The 10,837-nt window shown below is 53.0% G+C and overlaps 2 protein-coding genes across 10 annotated transcripts in view; one reads left to right on the forward strand and one right to left on the reverse strand.

Annotated features, from left to right (window-relative positions):
- Positions 1-453: 453 nt before the first annotated feature.
- Positions 454-9,530, reverse strand: GPC2 (glypican 2). 2 transcript variants are annotated; one of them, XM_042921030.1, is made up of 11 exons: positions 9,454-9,530; positions 6,875-7,073; positions 6,047-6,205; positions 5,409-5,731; positions 4,513-4,593; positions 3,577-3,739; positions 3,228-3,358; positions 2,855-3,022; positions 2,611-2,750; positions 2,343-2,515; positions 454-1,357 (listed from the first exon to the last, which is right to left on the reverse strand). In XM_042921030.1, the coding sequence occupies exons 2-11, from the start codon at positions 7,038-7,040 to the stop codon at positions 1,098-1,100; spliced, it is 1,764 nt and encodes a 587-aa protein (XP_042776964.1). In that variant the 5' UTR covers positions 7,041-7,073; positions 9,454-9,530; the 3' UTR covers positions 454-1,097. The 2 variants fall into 2 exon arrangements, with proteins under 2 accessions (XP_042776964.1, XP_042776963.1); XM_042921029.1 differs by lacking the exon at positions 9,454-9,530 and adding an exon at positions 7,159-7,325.
- Positions 7,199-10,837, forward strand: part of STAG3 (stromal antigen 3) — a 28,871-nt gene continuing 25,232 nt past the window's right edge. For 6 of the 8 annotated variants that reach the window (XM_042921023.1, XM_042921024.1, XM_042921025.1 and 3 more), the window contains exons 1-3: positions 7,548-7,928; positions 8,612-8,773; positions 10,347-10,449. In XM_042921023.1, coding sequence (XP_042776957.1) covers positions 8,622-8,773; positions 10,347-10,449 — 255 coding nt within the window. In that variant the 5' untranslated portion in view covers positions 7,548-7,928; positions 8,612-8,621. Of the gene's footprint in view, positions 7,272-7,546; positions 7,929-8,611; positions 8,774-10,346; positions 10,450-10,837 lie in introns of those variants that run through there. The other 2 variants (XM_042921022.1, XM_042921027.1) reach the window with 2 other exon arrangements.

Below are 10,837 nucleotides of genomic sequence, written 5' to 3' on the forward strand. Positions count from 1 at the left end.
TCTCCGTCAGGGCACCCAGCCCGCCCTTGGAAGACAGCACTTCTACCCTCCTTTCATGCTTAGGAATCAATTCTACCTTTTCCTTTTTGCTTTCTTCAGAACAAAAGACTCATTCAGGCAACAGAAAGAAAGAAAGAAAAAGAAAATAACAGACGAGTTGAAAGCAGACATTGTCAAGGACATGACAAGGTAGCCCCAGGCTGACACAGAGAATAGGGGCCCCCACCCTGAAGGCAAGGGGCAGTCTTGTGATATTAATGATGCCTCAGGTTCAGAAAGAATTTTGCCAGTCCCTACAATTCTCCCCATTTTACAGATGAAGGTGCTCAGACCCAGAGGGCAGACAACTTGCCCAAAGTGAACGACAGGGGGCAGGTTCCAAGAGAGGCCAGAAGCCTCTGCCAGGAGCCTGGGCTCAGGGAGGGATGTTAGAAGTACAAGGCAAACACAGGGTCCAATAAATTAGCTGTTTATTTGCAGAATAAACACTGAATCAAACACTGAAACATGAAATGGTGAAGCTTGTGAAGGATGTGGATGGCAGAGGTCATGAGAACAGCCCTTTTTCAAAAAATTTTTGGTATTGTAGTTTAAGAAATTGATAACTGAGAAAACTCCATAGAAACCAGGCCCACAGATCCTGACATCCTATTCACACACCCCAGTCCCCTGCCCTGCACCCCACCAGCACCCAGCTTGGTCCCTTTGAGACAGAGTGCCCCACCCCTCCCCACTTCCAACTTCCTTCAAACCCCACCCCCAACTGCAACTCTAAAACTCCTCCCCTTTTCTTTGTTGGGGCTGACAACTTGCCCAACATAGAGGTGTGCTTGGAAAGCACACACCATCTTCCTAAATAAATACCCCCAGCCCCTCCTCCCCAGATTGTAAATGAAAAAATAAATATTATGAACACCCACCCACCCCCAACCCACCAATGGTAATCTCCTGGATTTGGGGCCCCAGCCATTCACCCAAAAAGTCCCTTTCTCTACCTCTCTGCATCCCCCTTCGACTCCTTCCCAGACCCAGCTGAGGGAGAGGGGGAGGAGGGGAAGGGCCATGAACCCTTCTGATGCTAGGGCACCCTTCCCCTGTTATCTTGGTCCAAGCAGGGCCAGGGCTGAGAGGAAGAGAATGAGGATGGGTTGGGTGTGAAAACCAACAGATGTCCCCCCAGTCCTGCTCCTGCCCTGGTTGTGGCGGACAAGGACACCTCCTCCTTTGCCCCCAGAAGTGTCCCTTCGAGGAGGGCGAGGCAGCCGGGCTGGGGGGGCCACAGCTGCTGCCCCAGCCATCCAGTCATCTGCATAGTGCTGTCCCTCTCCAGAACCGCTGGCGTCCTCCTCCTCCTCATCTGCAGGAGGGAGAGGATCAGAAACAGGGTTGGAAAAGACATAATGGGAGACAGAGGAGAGAGAGAGAGACGTGTAAATGGGGAGGAAGAGAATTTGAGATTAAAAAAAAGAAAAGGGGTGCCTGGGTGGCTTAGTCAGTTAGGCATCTGACTTTGGTTCAGGTCATGATCTTGCAGTTCATGAGTTCAAGCCCTGCATGGGGCTCTGCACTGACAGCTTAGAGCCTGGACCCTCCTTCAGATTCTGTGTCTCCCTCTCTCTTTGCCCTTCCCCTGCTCATGCTCTGTCTGTCTTTCAAAAACCAATAAACATTACCACCCCCCCCCCACACACACACAGAAAGGAGAGACAAGGAAGAGAGAGACACAGATAGATGGAAGTTGGGAGGTGAGAGAAAGTTAGTGACAGGAAGGCAAGGAGAGAGATCAGACAGACTTGGGAATGAGAGACAATGAGACAGACACAGAACAGAGAGATGGAGAGAAGATAAACAGAAAAGACAAAATAGACACGCACAGAAGCAGGTGGCAGACAGAAAGACGGGTGTTGGAAGAGAGAAAATGAAAGACAGAGACAAACAGTAGTAGAGAAAAAAATGAACGTCTGTCCGTGCGTTGCTTCTCTGGCAAACTCTACCTTGGGAGTCTGCTCAGTGGCTCCCCACCTGGCTTCCCTGCCCTCCCCAAAGATCCACAGCCTTTTGCTTACTCTAAGAGGTTTCCCGCTATTCTGTAGGAATGCTTTGGTGTCTCCCCACTGGACCGTGAACTTAAGGATGGAGAGCCTGTCATCAGTCTTCTAACCCCTCACCTTTAAGGTAAGCGTTCAGTACACGCGTGTTCAAAGGAGTGAGAGAATGAGTAACTGAGTAGAGACTCGGTGGGGGCGGGGGGGGGGGAGGGGTTCAGAAAGCAGTGGGCGGGGCCAGACCCGAGCGCTGAAAGCCTGGAGCTTCGAGGCTCTCGGGGAACCCGGGGCTCTCACCCCAGTCCTCCAGTTCCATGTCACGTCCCAGGGCGGCCGCCCTCATCCTGGTCGTGGCTAACCGGAGCTGCAGCCGCCGCCTGCGTGTCTGGACGTCAGATCTCAAGGATTCACGGTCCAGCTCTGGGTTTTCGAGCTGCTCCAGGGAACTTGCGACCACAGGCAACAAATACCTGCCGGCAGAGCAGCCCCGAAGGCTCCCAGGCTCCCGCCAAGCCCGCCCCGCCCCGGAGTCGCGTCCCACCCGCCAGCTGCCGCCCGGTCTCACCGGCCCCGCCCAGCTCCTGTCCAGCAGGGCGCCGCCTCCTGCGAGATGTCAGCCGCCATGCGGGGGTTCGCGCACACCGTCAGGGCCAGCCCAGCCCAGAAGCCCCTCACCCGGCCCAGCCGATCGCGGAGCTCCCACACCTGGGCCAGCAGAGAGAGCGGCTGGGCTGGAGCGCACGCCCCCCACTACCCACCCAGCCTGGCTGCCCCGTCCCTCCCCCGCCCCTCCCCCGCGCCCCACTCACCAGGCGGTTCAGGCTGGTGCCTGCGGCCGTCGTGGGCCTCTCCTCCTCCGTCCCCGCCGCCCCCGCCGCCGCCGCCGGGGTCCAGAGGCGGCTCACCTCCTCCCGGGGGGCTGGGGCTCGGCGGGCGCGGGACGGTGCCCTTTGGGGATTCCCGCATTCCCGAAACACCTACCGCCCAGGGAAAAGACCCCCTCCCAGTCATCCTGCGGTGAAAGCCACACAGTGTCCCCACTCCCAACACCCGCAGTATCCCTGATACCCCACACTGTCCCCCCACTCCAGGCCCTCACCTCCTGTATTCTAGCTGACACACCCACACTGTCTTCCCCCTGTCCTCAGGTTGACACTCCCACCTTTCTCACGGCCCCTGTACCTGGGCTGACACCACTGCACTGTTTTCCTGCAGATACACCAAACCCTCTGAGATCTTCACCCCAATGGACTGGGCTGCCAGTTCAAAAGAAAAAGGGCCCTGGAGCTTCTCGGCCAGGAACAGGAGACCATCTTGAAGGAGGGGAAGACAGAGAAAGGGTGCTATGAGGGACTAGATGTCCCTACAAATCCTCCCGACCTGGGTCTTGGAGGGAAGCAGCAAGGTGTTGGAGAGGGCAAACTTACATGAAAGTTTCTTCACTCAATAGGGTTTAAAACTCCCTCCCCAGTCCACCCGGAAAGCATCCAGAACACAAACAGCCCTCCCAGACCCTCCTGAATCCCCTCACCCAGATAGGCCCCCCAGTCAGGATCCAGTCCCTGGCTGCTGAGACAGCCATGGGCCACGTTGAGGCAGAAGCCCCGGCAGGGTGGCAGCGAGGGGACACCCCGACAAAGAGGACAGCCGGTCAGACGCATCACAGCCTGCCTACAGCCTTCGGACAACGGCATCTGAGGGCAGACAGCAGGACTATGTCATTCACAAACACAGTAGCTGTACTTACACAAGTTTGGTGTTGGACAGAGCGAAATCAAATACATACTCCACCCCACCTTCCCTAGGCTCTCTGTGGAGAGCTGGATGTCAATGTCTAGGGTTGCTGACCCCAGGTGGCAGCAGGTAAGACCTCAAAACTGCCAAAGATCTGATGAGAGAGGTTCCTAGGGGCCCAGGCTGTAAATACCGCTTCTTGAAGGGTATGGAATTAGAGAGACAGTGGGAAGAGGGGTCTGAGAAAAGGTTCAAAGAGAAGAGTGAGCCCATTGTGGCTGGGAAGAGAGGAGACTGGGGATGCAGGAGGTAAGGCTGGGAGGTCAGGGAGAGAATGGGTGGTGAAGAGAGGGCTTTAAAGGCCAAGGCAGGAATCTGGCCTTCAGTAGCAGGGGAATGGGGAGACACCGGGGGGGGGGGGGGGGGGAGTGGTAGAGGCACTACTTCAATCTCAGGCTGCTATGGAGATAAACAGACCACCAGAAGCTGACAGGGGTGGGATGGGGGGAGTCATCAGAGAGCAGAAGAGAGTCAGAGGAGATCATGGATCATGACACAAGGGAGACTTCACTCTGGCCTCCCCCCTCCTGATTTACCCTGGATCCCAGGGCCTTGGGGCTGATATGGGAAGGCCCCATACCTCTCCAGGTGTCACTTGACTCTTTCTCATAGGGCCTCTCTTACTTCTGCCTCTCCCTCTCTAGGCCCTGCCCACACTCAGGTCCCCTCTAACCTTAAGTGTTTCGCTGACCACATCTCTTCCGGTTTCCAGGCCCTGGATAAAGGCCCGGGCAGCCACCAGGGCCCGGGTTATCTGGGGTAGGGGAAAGAAGGTGAGAGAAACCACAGGGTCAGTCATGATTCAGGCAAGACAGGGACCAAGAGACTGAACCAAGGGCACAAGCACTGGGGGGCCAGGTTTGTGGAGTTACGTTGGGGTAGTTAGGAGTGTCAGGTGGTACAGGGAAGCAGGTTCAAAGGAATTGCAGTCTAGAAGGATAAAGGGGAACTGGGCTTAGGAAAAGACAGAGAGATTGTGTTTTACAGGGCTTGGAAATAGAGAAACGATGTATCAGAGCAAACGATAAACTGAAAGCCAGAAGACCTGGGTATGAGACACAGCTCTACCACTGGCTCTGAGACCTTAACTTCTGGGAGGCTCAGTTTTCTTACCCATAAAATAGGGATAATACTTTCTACCTCCAAGGGTTATGACAATTAAATGAGATACTACAGATGAAAGTCTGTCTCAACTATAAGTGCCTAATTCATGTTTAGTTGAACCAGAGAAAGTCAAGATATTAGGACTGGGGAGCAGTTGGCAGAAAGGTGGCTAGGGGCCAAGAGCAGGTGAAAGGGTCAGGGATTTGTGTGAAATTAGGGCACCGGATGAGAGTGAGGGGGTACCCAGTTAAAGGAGACCAGAGAGCATTGGGTCAGGCAGAGGGGACTGGGGCTCAAGCTAGGGGTCACCAGGTCAGAGACATCTGCCATGCAGGATGAGGAGATCACCAGGTCAGGGGTGACTGGAGCATGAGGGGGGTGGTCACTGGGCCGGAGGTGAGTGGTGCACAGCTCAGAGGTCACCAGGTCAGAGGTGGCTGAAGCTCAAGCCTCGGGGCCTCTCACCTGCAGGCGGAGGCGGCGGGGTGCCTCCCCAAAAGGCTTCAGAGAGTCATCAGGAGAGGAGGCGAGGCGAGTGAGGCAAAACAGGTAGTCAGGGGAGAAGATGTAGTGTGGATGCAGCAGGGGGAACATTTTCTCCAGGAGCTGTGCCCAGAAATCCACCAAAGCGTCCTCTAACCCCTCACCGGACCTCTCATAGTAGTCCCGCAGCCGAGAGAACAAGCCAGTGAATACAGGAGCGTGCTGGGAATACAGGTGGCCGTAGGAGCGGTGGAAGAGCAGGGCCAGAGAGTGCTCAGATGACGAGAGCATCTCCCGAAAAACCTCTGTGGCAAATGCAGAGAAAGGGATGTGAGTTGGGGTGAGGCCAGAGAAGGATGGAAAATTGGAAGGGCAGAGGCAGGAAGAGATGGGGATTGGAAGAAAAAAGACGAGTGAGTTAGAGCCTCAGGAACTCTCAAGAGACCTGGGCAGGCTGGGAAAGGGGTGGGGGACAGACCCTGGAGAGGAGGCTGAAGAGAGGCTAAGCCAGGGTTCGGATGCCTTAGGGATGAATTAGGGAGTGAAGACATGACATTTGCTGGGGTCATGAGCACAGAGAGGAGGGGTGAGGCCAGGTGTGGGGACCACCAATTCCTCACCATCAAATTTTCTGTGCCGGGCAGCCAGTGTGTGAACCAGGAATGAGCCGCTCTCCTCCACCAGGCCTCTGAAGGTGGCCTCAGTCTCCCAAGTCAGCCTCTGCTCTATCTCACTGGAACAGCAGGTGTACTCCTGGGGACAGATCCGAAGGTGCTCACCTGGACAGAGAAGACATAGAAGAATGGGGTGGGGGAGAGTGCTAGCAAGAAATTCCTTCCTTTTTCCTCTGTCTGGGAGATTTTCCTTTCTCTTCTACCTGTCTGGTCTCTTTTCTATTGTCTATCCCCCAATCCCACCTATCCCCTCCTTATTGTCCCATCACCCATCCCAAGTCTACTGTCATTAGTCATGGGATCAAATAGTGATGGGCGAAATGAATGATCAGAGTGTCCTCAGGTGACCCTCCCCAACACTGCACACTTCAGGCCTCTAAGGACCTACAGAGACAGCATCGATGGAAGAATGGGATTTGGAGGGGTGGGGTTACTAGGTAAGCAAGAAAGTATTATCATAGAAGGGGCTCTTAGAAACACCGATGGGAACAAATTGAGATGTGAAGAAAGAAACACGGTGGGGGGGGGGGGGGTGCCAATTATTAGAAAGGTATTCCTAGTGTGAGGGTGGAGTAAGAAAGCTATTATGTGAACGAGAGGATAACTGTGATCCTAGTAAGTAAGTTCAGGAGAAGAGACATTATTGGCATGACAATGGCATGAAAAGATTATTATAACGGTCATTCTGAAAAGGAAGAGTTATTGTGAAGCGGGGGGAGCCGCCCCCGCCCCCTCCCTCGCCCCCAATTCTCTAGTCTTCCTCATTCTCCTCACCTGAGATCACTGCGGGAGGGAGTAGGCTTAAGCTATATCCCCGAGCCCCCAGCACCTGCCGGGTCTCAGTGCAACTCCGGGTGACCTTTGCCTCACTCCCGGGTCCAGGACCAGGACCGGGGCACAGAGACAGCAGCAAAAGCAGAAGAGATGGCAGAGCGAACATAGCTGCTGCAACCCTGGTTCTGCAAAGTGTGTCCTAAGAAGGAAAGAAGAACAGCCCGAACTCGGGAATCCGGTTCTCTGCCGCGCGACCGCTCCCCCGGCCAGAAAAAGAGCGCGACCTCAGAAAACTGAACACCGAGCACGATAGCAGGACCAAGCGGCATCTGCGGAGACAATGGGAGCTGGGAGCCGGGCAGGGGGCGGGGTCCGAGGCGGGGTCCCGCCAATGATGGTAAGGAGCGGGCCTCAGGGGCGGGGTAGAGGGAGAAATTAAGCCAATGTAGTGGGGAAGCTCGTCGGGGGGGGGGGGGGGGGGGGGGGCGGGACTCGGCGGAACTAAAGAGGCTGGTGGGGGAGGGGCGTGGCCTTTCTTGGGGCGTGGCTACCCTATTCGAAAGGCGGGGCCTGGGTGGAACCCAGCCTATGGCAGTTGAGAAGCCAGAGTGAAGGGGCTACAACAAGTCTAGTGCGAAGCCCGACCAATGGAGGGGGAAATTGGGGGCAGCGGGGGCGGGACCGAGGTGGAGCAGGGCTAAAGCCAGGGATCAGCGCGCCTGAGTCCACGTGACGGGGCGGCACGCCAAAGAGCTCGAAGAGCTCGGGCCGCACGAGGCTGCTGGAGCAGCGTGACTGTAACGTGGTGAACACGAGCTCGCAGACGCCCAAGCCTCGCGACAATTTCCAGTCCTGGGACGTGCCGTTGAGCTCGCGCCTGCGCACAACGTGTCTCGCGCCTTCCCGCGTTTTTCTGGATTCTTCCACCACCGGAAGAGAAGCAGCCGGCCCCTGTTCTGGTGGCGGGGTGAAGAACGCAGAACCCCGAGGGAGCCAAGGCTGTGATCTTTCCTCATCCCTGATCAGCCAGACGTCGCTATTCCAGGCTCAGACAGTGAGGCTCCTCTTTGACCCAAGAATACGCCCTCTCTCCGCACTCCCGGCCCTGAGAGAGGAACCACCCTCCTCCAAGCCTCAATGGCTTCCTCCACAGAAGCTAGGAACCCCAAGCCCCGGGCCCCAAGAGACTGACAGTCACTCCCGTCAGCGATTAGGAAGCTCCTCAGTCCACTTGCCCCAGGGTCAGTCAGAGATACCATCTGCTGGAAAAGTGGAGAACGAGAGTTTTCCTTTACTCCCTCAGTGTTTCTGCTCCAGTTCTAATGGTGACTGCGCCCGTAAATCGTTAAGTGCTTCCCATTCCATTCTATGTGGAATCAGGTTCTAGCCTGAAAATGAAAGACTGGGGTCTTTTTTTTCTTTTTTTTTTTTTTCAATTTGTACCGCTTGAGCTGGTCTCCTTTGCACCAGGCAATCTACGTCTCCGACGCGTGCAGAGAGGGGTCTGCTTTAAGCGGCTCTGGTGTGCGCATCGTGGCGGCCTTGGAGAGGATTCCAAACGCGCGGCCGTGATGTCTCTAATCCCCAGATGCCTTAGGTCAAGACGGTCATTTTTTGTGCGCACCCACACCCCACCCCCGAGTTGCAGAGCACTTCCCTTAGAAAGGAAGGGGATGGTCAGAGCTGAGGCTGGAGACGCGGTGGGCTAGAGGCCCTTTCCTCTCCTTACTTCCGCAGCTCGACCATCATGCCTACGCTGCGGTCCTCCTCCTCCCCAAGCAGTGTGTCCTCCCCACTGCGGAGAGCGTCGGGAGGCAGACAAAGGGTCTTGTCTGCATCTTCTAGTTCGTCTGTCAATATGCCCTGTGGTGACAGGGACTCGGACCAGACTGCAGAGGGGTGAGTGGAGTCGATGAGAGCTTGTTGCATTGCCTGGCCTTCTCCCACAGTGGGGGCAGCTTTCAGCTCTGTCTGCCCCTCTGTGTAAACATTAAGAGATGCACTCTCAGAGCAGTGACTCTCTCCTGCTTTGCTAGCTAATTGGGTTTTTCTACCCCCCCTGCCGTACATGTTGTAGACATCAAAAATAATATATCCACTTCCAAACCTATCATCCATTTGTACAAACTTTTCTTGCATATATTTGTATGTTCAGCATGTACATCCTCTATTGGGAGTGGGGAGGTGGGGGAGGGAGAAGAGTTCTTTGTTTGCTCCTGACAAATAGTATATACTTGTTGGTTGGTGTGTGATCCTTTATTTGGGGATTTTATAAACAGGTTTGTCTATCCTCCTCTATTATCATTTACCAGCTTGTTTTGTGAAGGTTATAATAATATATCTTTTTTATCTTTCCAGGAATAAAATAACCTCATACAAGATCTGATTTATCTCCTGGTTATTTTTTTAATTGGCTTCCTCTGACTCATTTCTATCAGTGCCACTGTTGGAGAGAAGATTATATTATTGTTATAAACTTAACTCTAGTCAATACAACTTACAAGCTTTTTTCAAGGGATGAAATTTAACTCTAGGCACATATTAACATCCAAGTTATATATGAGTAATATGCAACTTACCAGGCCATGCTGATTTTTCGCCACAGCAGTGATCCCTCTGCCTGTTTAAGTGAATATCACTTGATTTTCTTATTCAGAGAGAATATTAGGAAAAGGTTGTCCTTCACCCATCTCAGTTTCTCATTTTTCATCTTCACTGCTCTCTTCAAGTGAAAACTTTCTTTTAAGATTTTTGTCTCTACTCCCTGTAACAGTAAACACATCTCTTATTTAAAAAAAAAAAAGACTTTATTTCACTTTGAGAGAAAGTACACATGTGCATGAGCAGAGGAGGGGCAGAGGGAGAGGGAGAGAGAGAATCTTAGCAGGCTCCACACCCAGCATGGAGCCTGATGCAGGGCTCGATCTCACAACTGTGAGATCATGACCTGAGCTGAAATGAAGAGTCAGTCACTTAACCGACTGAGCTACCCAGATGCCCGCTAAAGATTTTAAGTAGTCTCTACACCCAACAGGGCTTGAACCCACAACCTCAAGATCCAGAGCCACACATTCCACTGACTGAGCCAGCCAGACACCCCAACACATCTTAAGAAAATGTGAATAGGGGCGCCTGGGTGGCGCAGTCGGTTAAGCCTCCGACTTCAGCCAGGTCACGATCTCGCGGTCCGTGAGTTCGAGCCCCGCGTCGGGCTCTGGGCTGATGGCTCGGAGCCTGGAGCCTGTTTCCGATTCTGTGTCTCCCTCTCTCTCTGCCCCTCCCCCGTTCATGCTCTGTCTCTCTCTGTCCCAAAAATAAAAAAAAAAAAAAACAACATTGAAAAAAAGAAAATGTGAATATATTTTTCTCACAGAGAAAGGGCTACAGTCAGAGACAAAGAAATTCTAATTCATTTACCCTTGTATATAAAGACTGGGGTGTTGTATCTAAGGAGAACCACATTCCCTCATAGGGATAGTGATTCTTTGTCAGCTGATGAAGGCAGTGACTTTGAAGACAGCCTGAGACACAGTGTGAAGAAGAGAGCAGCAAAACGACCACTCAGGACAACCCCAGTGAGTCAGTCCGTTTTGTTTTGCTTTTGAATTTGGTCTGGGAAGCAGCAAAAGAAAACCTAGAAAAAGCCTCAGATGATATGTTTGATGAAAGGATAAAATTTAAAGAGCATTAAGGGACAAAAATAAGAATAGGGAAACTTTTGAAGAAAGATAAGAGAAAAGGGTAGTAAGGGCATAAAGAAATAGGAATGGGCCTAAGGGACTTTTTTAAAAGAGAAGAAAATAATAAAGTTCACAATATAAGAATTAGTTATTTCAGATCTCAGTAACTCAAACTCTGCTGTGAAATTGGCAGCTTAAGCCTACTTGTGTGACAATGATGAGACTAAGTGTTAATATCACTTCTACTTTTTAAGGATATTCATGATCTCTTTATACTTACTAG

Source organism: Panthera leo, chromosome E3, assembly GCF_018350215.1.
Source record: "Panthera leo isolate Ple1 chromosome E3, P.leo_Ple1_pat1.1, whole genome shotgun sequence".
NCBI classification, from domain to species: Eukaryota; Metazoa; Chordata; class Mammalia; order Carnivora; family Felidae; genus Panthera; species Panthera leo.

What these genes read in the sequence shown, in the direction of transcription:
- GPC2 (XM_042921029.1), bottom strand. Translation starts at nt 7,203, where the DNA reads ATGCCGCTTGGTCCTGCTATCGTGCTCGGTGTTCAGTTTTCTGAG. An exon ending in CCCTCCCGCAGTGATCTCAG is followed by an intron (nt 6,206 to 6,874) that starts GTGAGGAGAATG and finishes TTCTCTGTCCAG; the next exon opens with GTGAGCACCTTCGGATCTGT. An exon ending in CCGGCACAGAAAATTTGATG is followed by an intron (nt 5,732 to 6,046) that starts GTGAGGAATTGG and finishes CATTTGCCACAG; the next exon opens with AGGTTTTTCGGGAGATGCTC.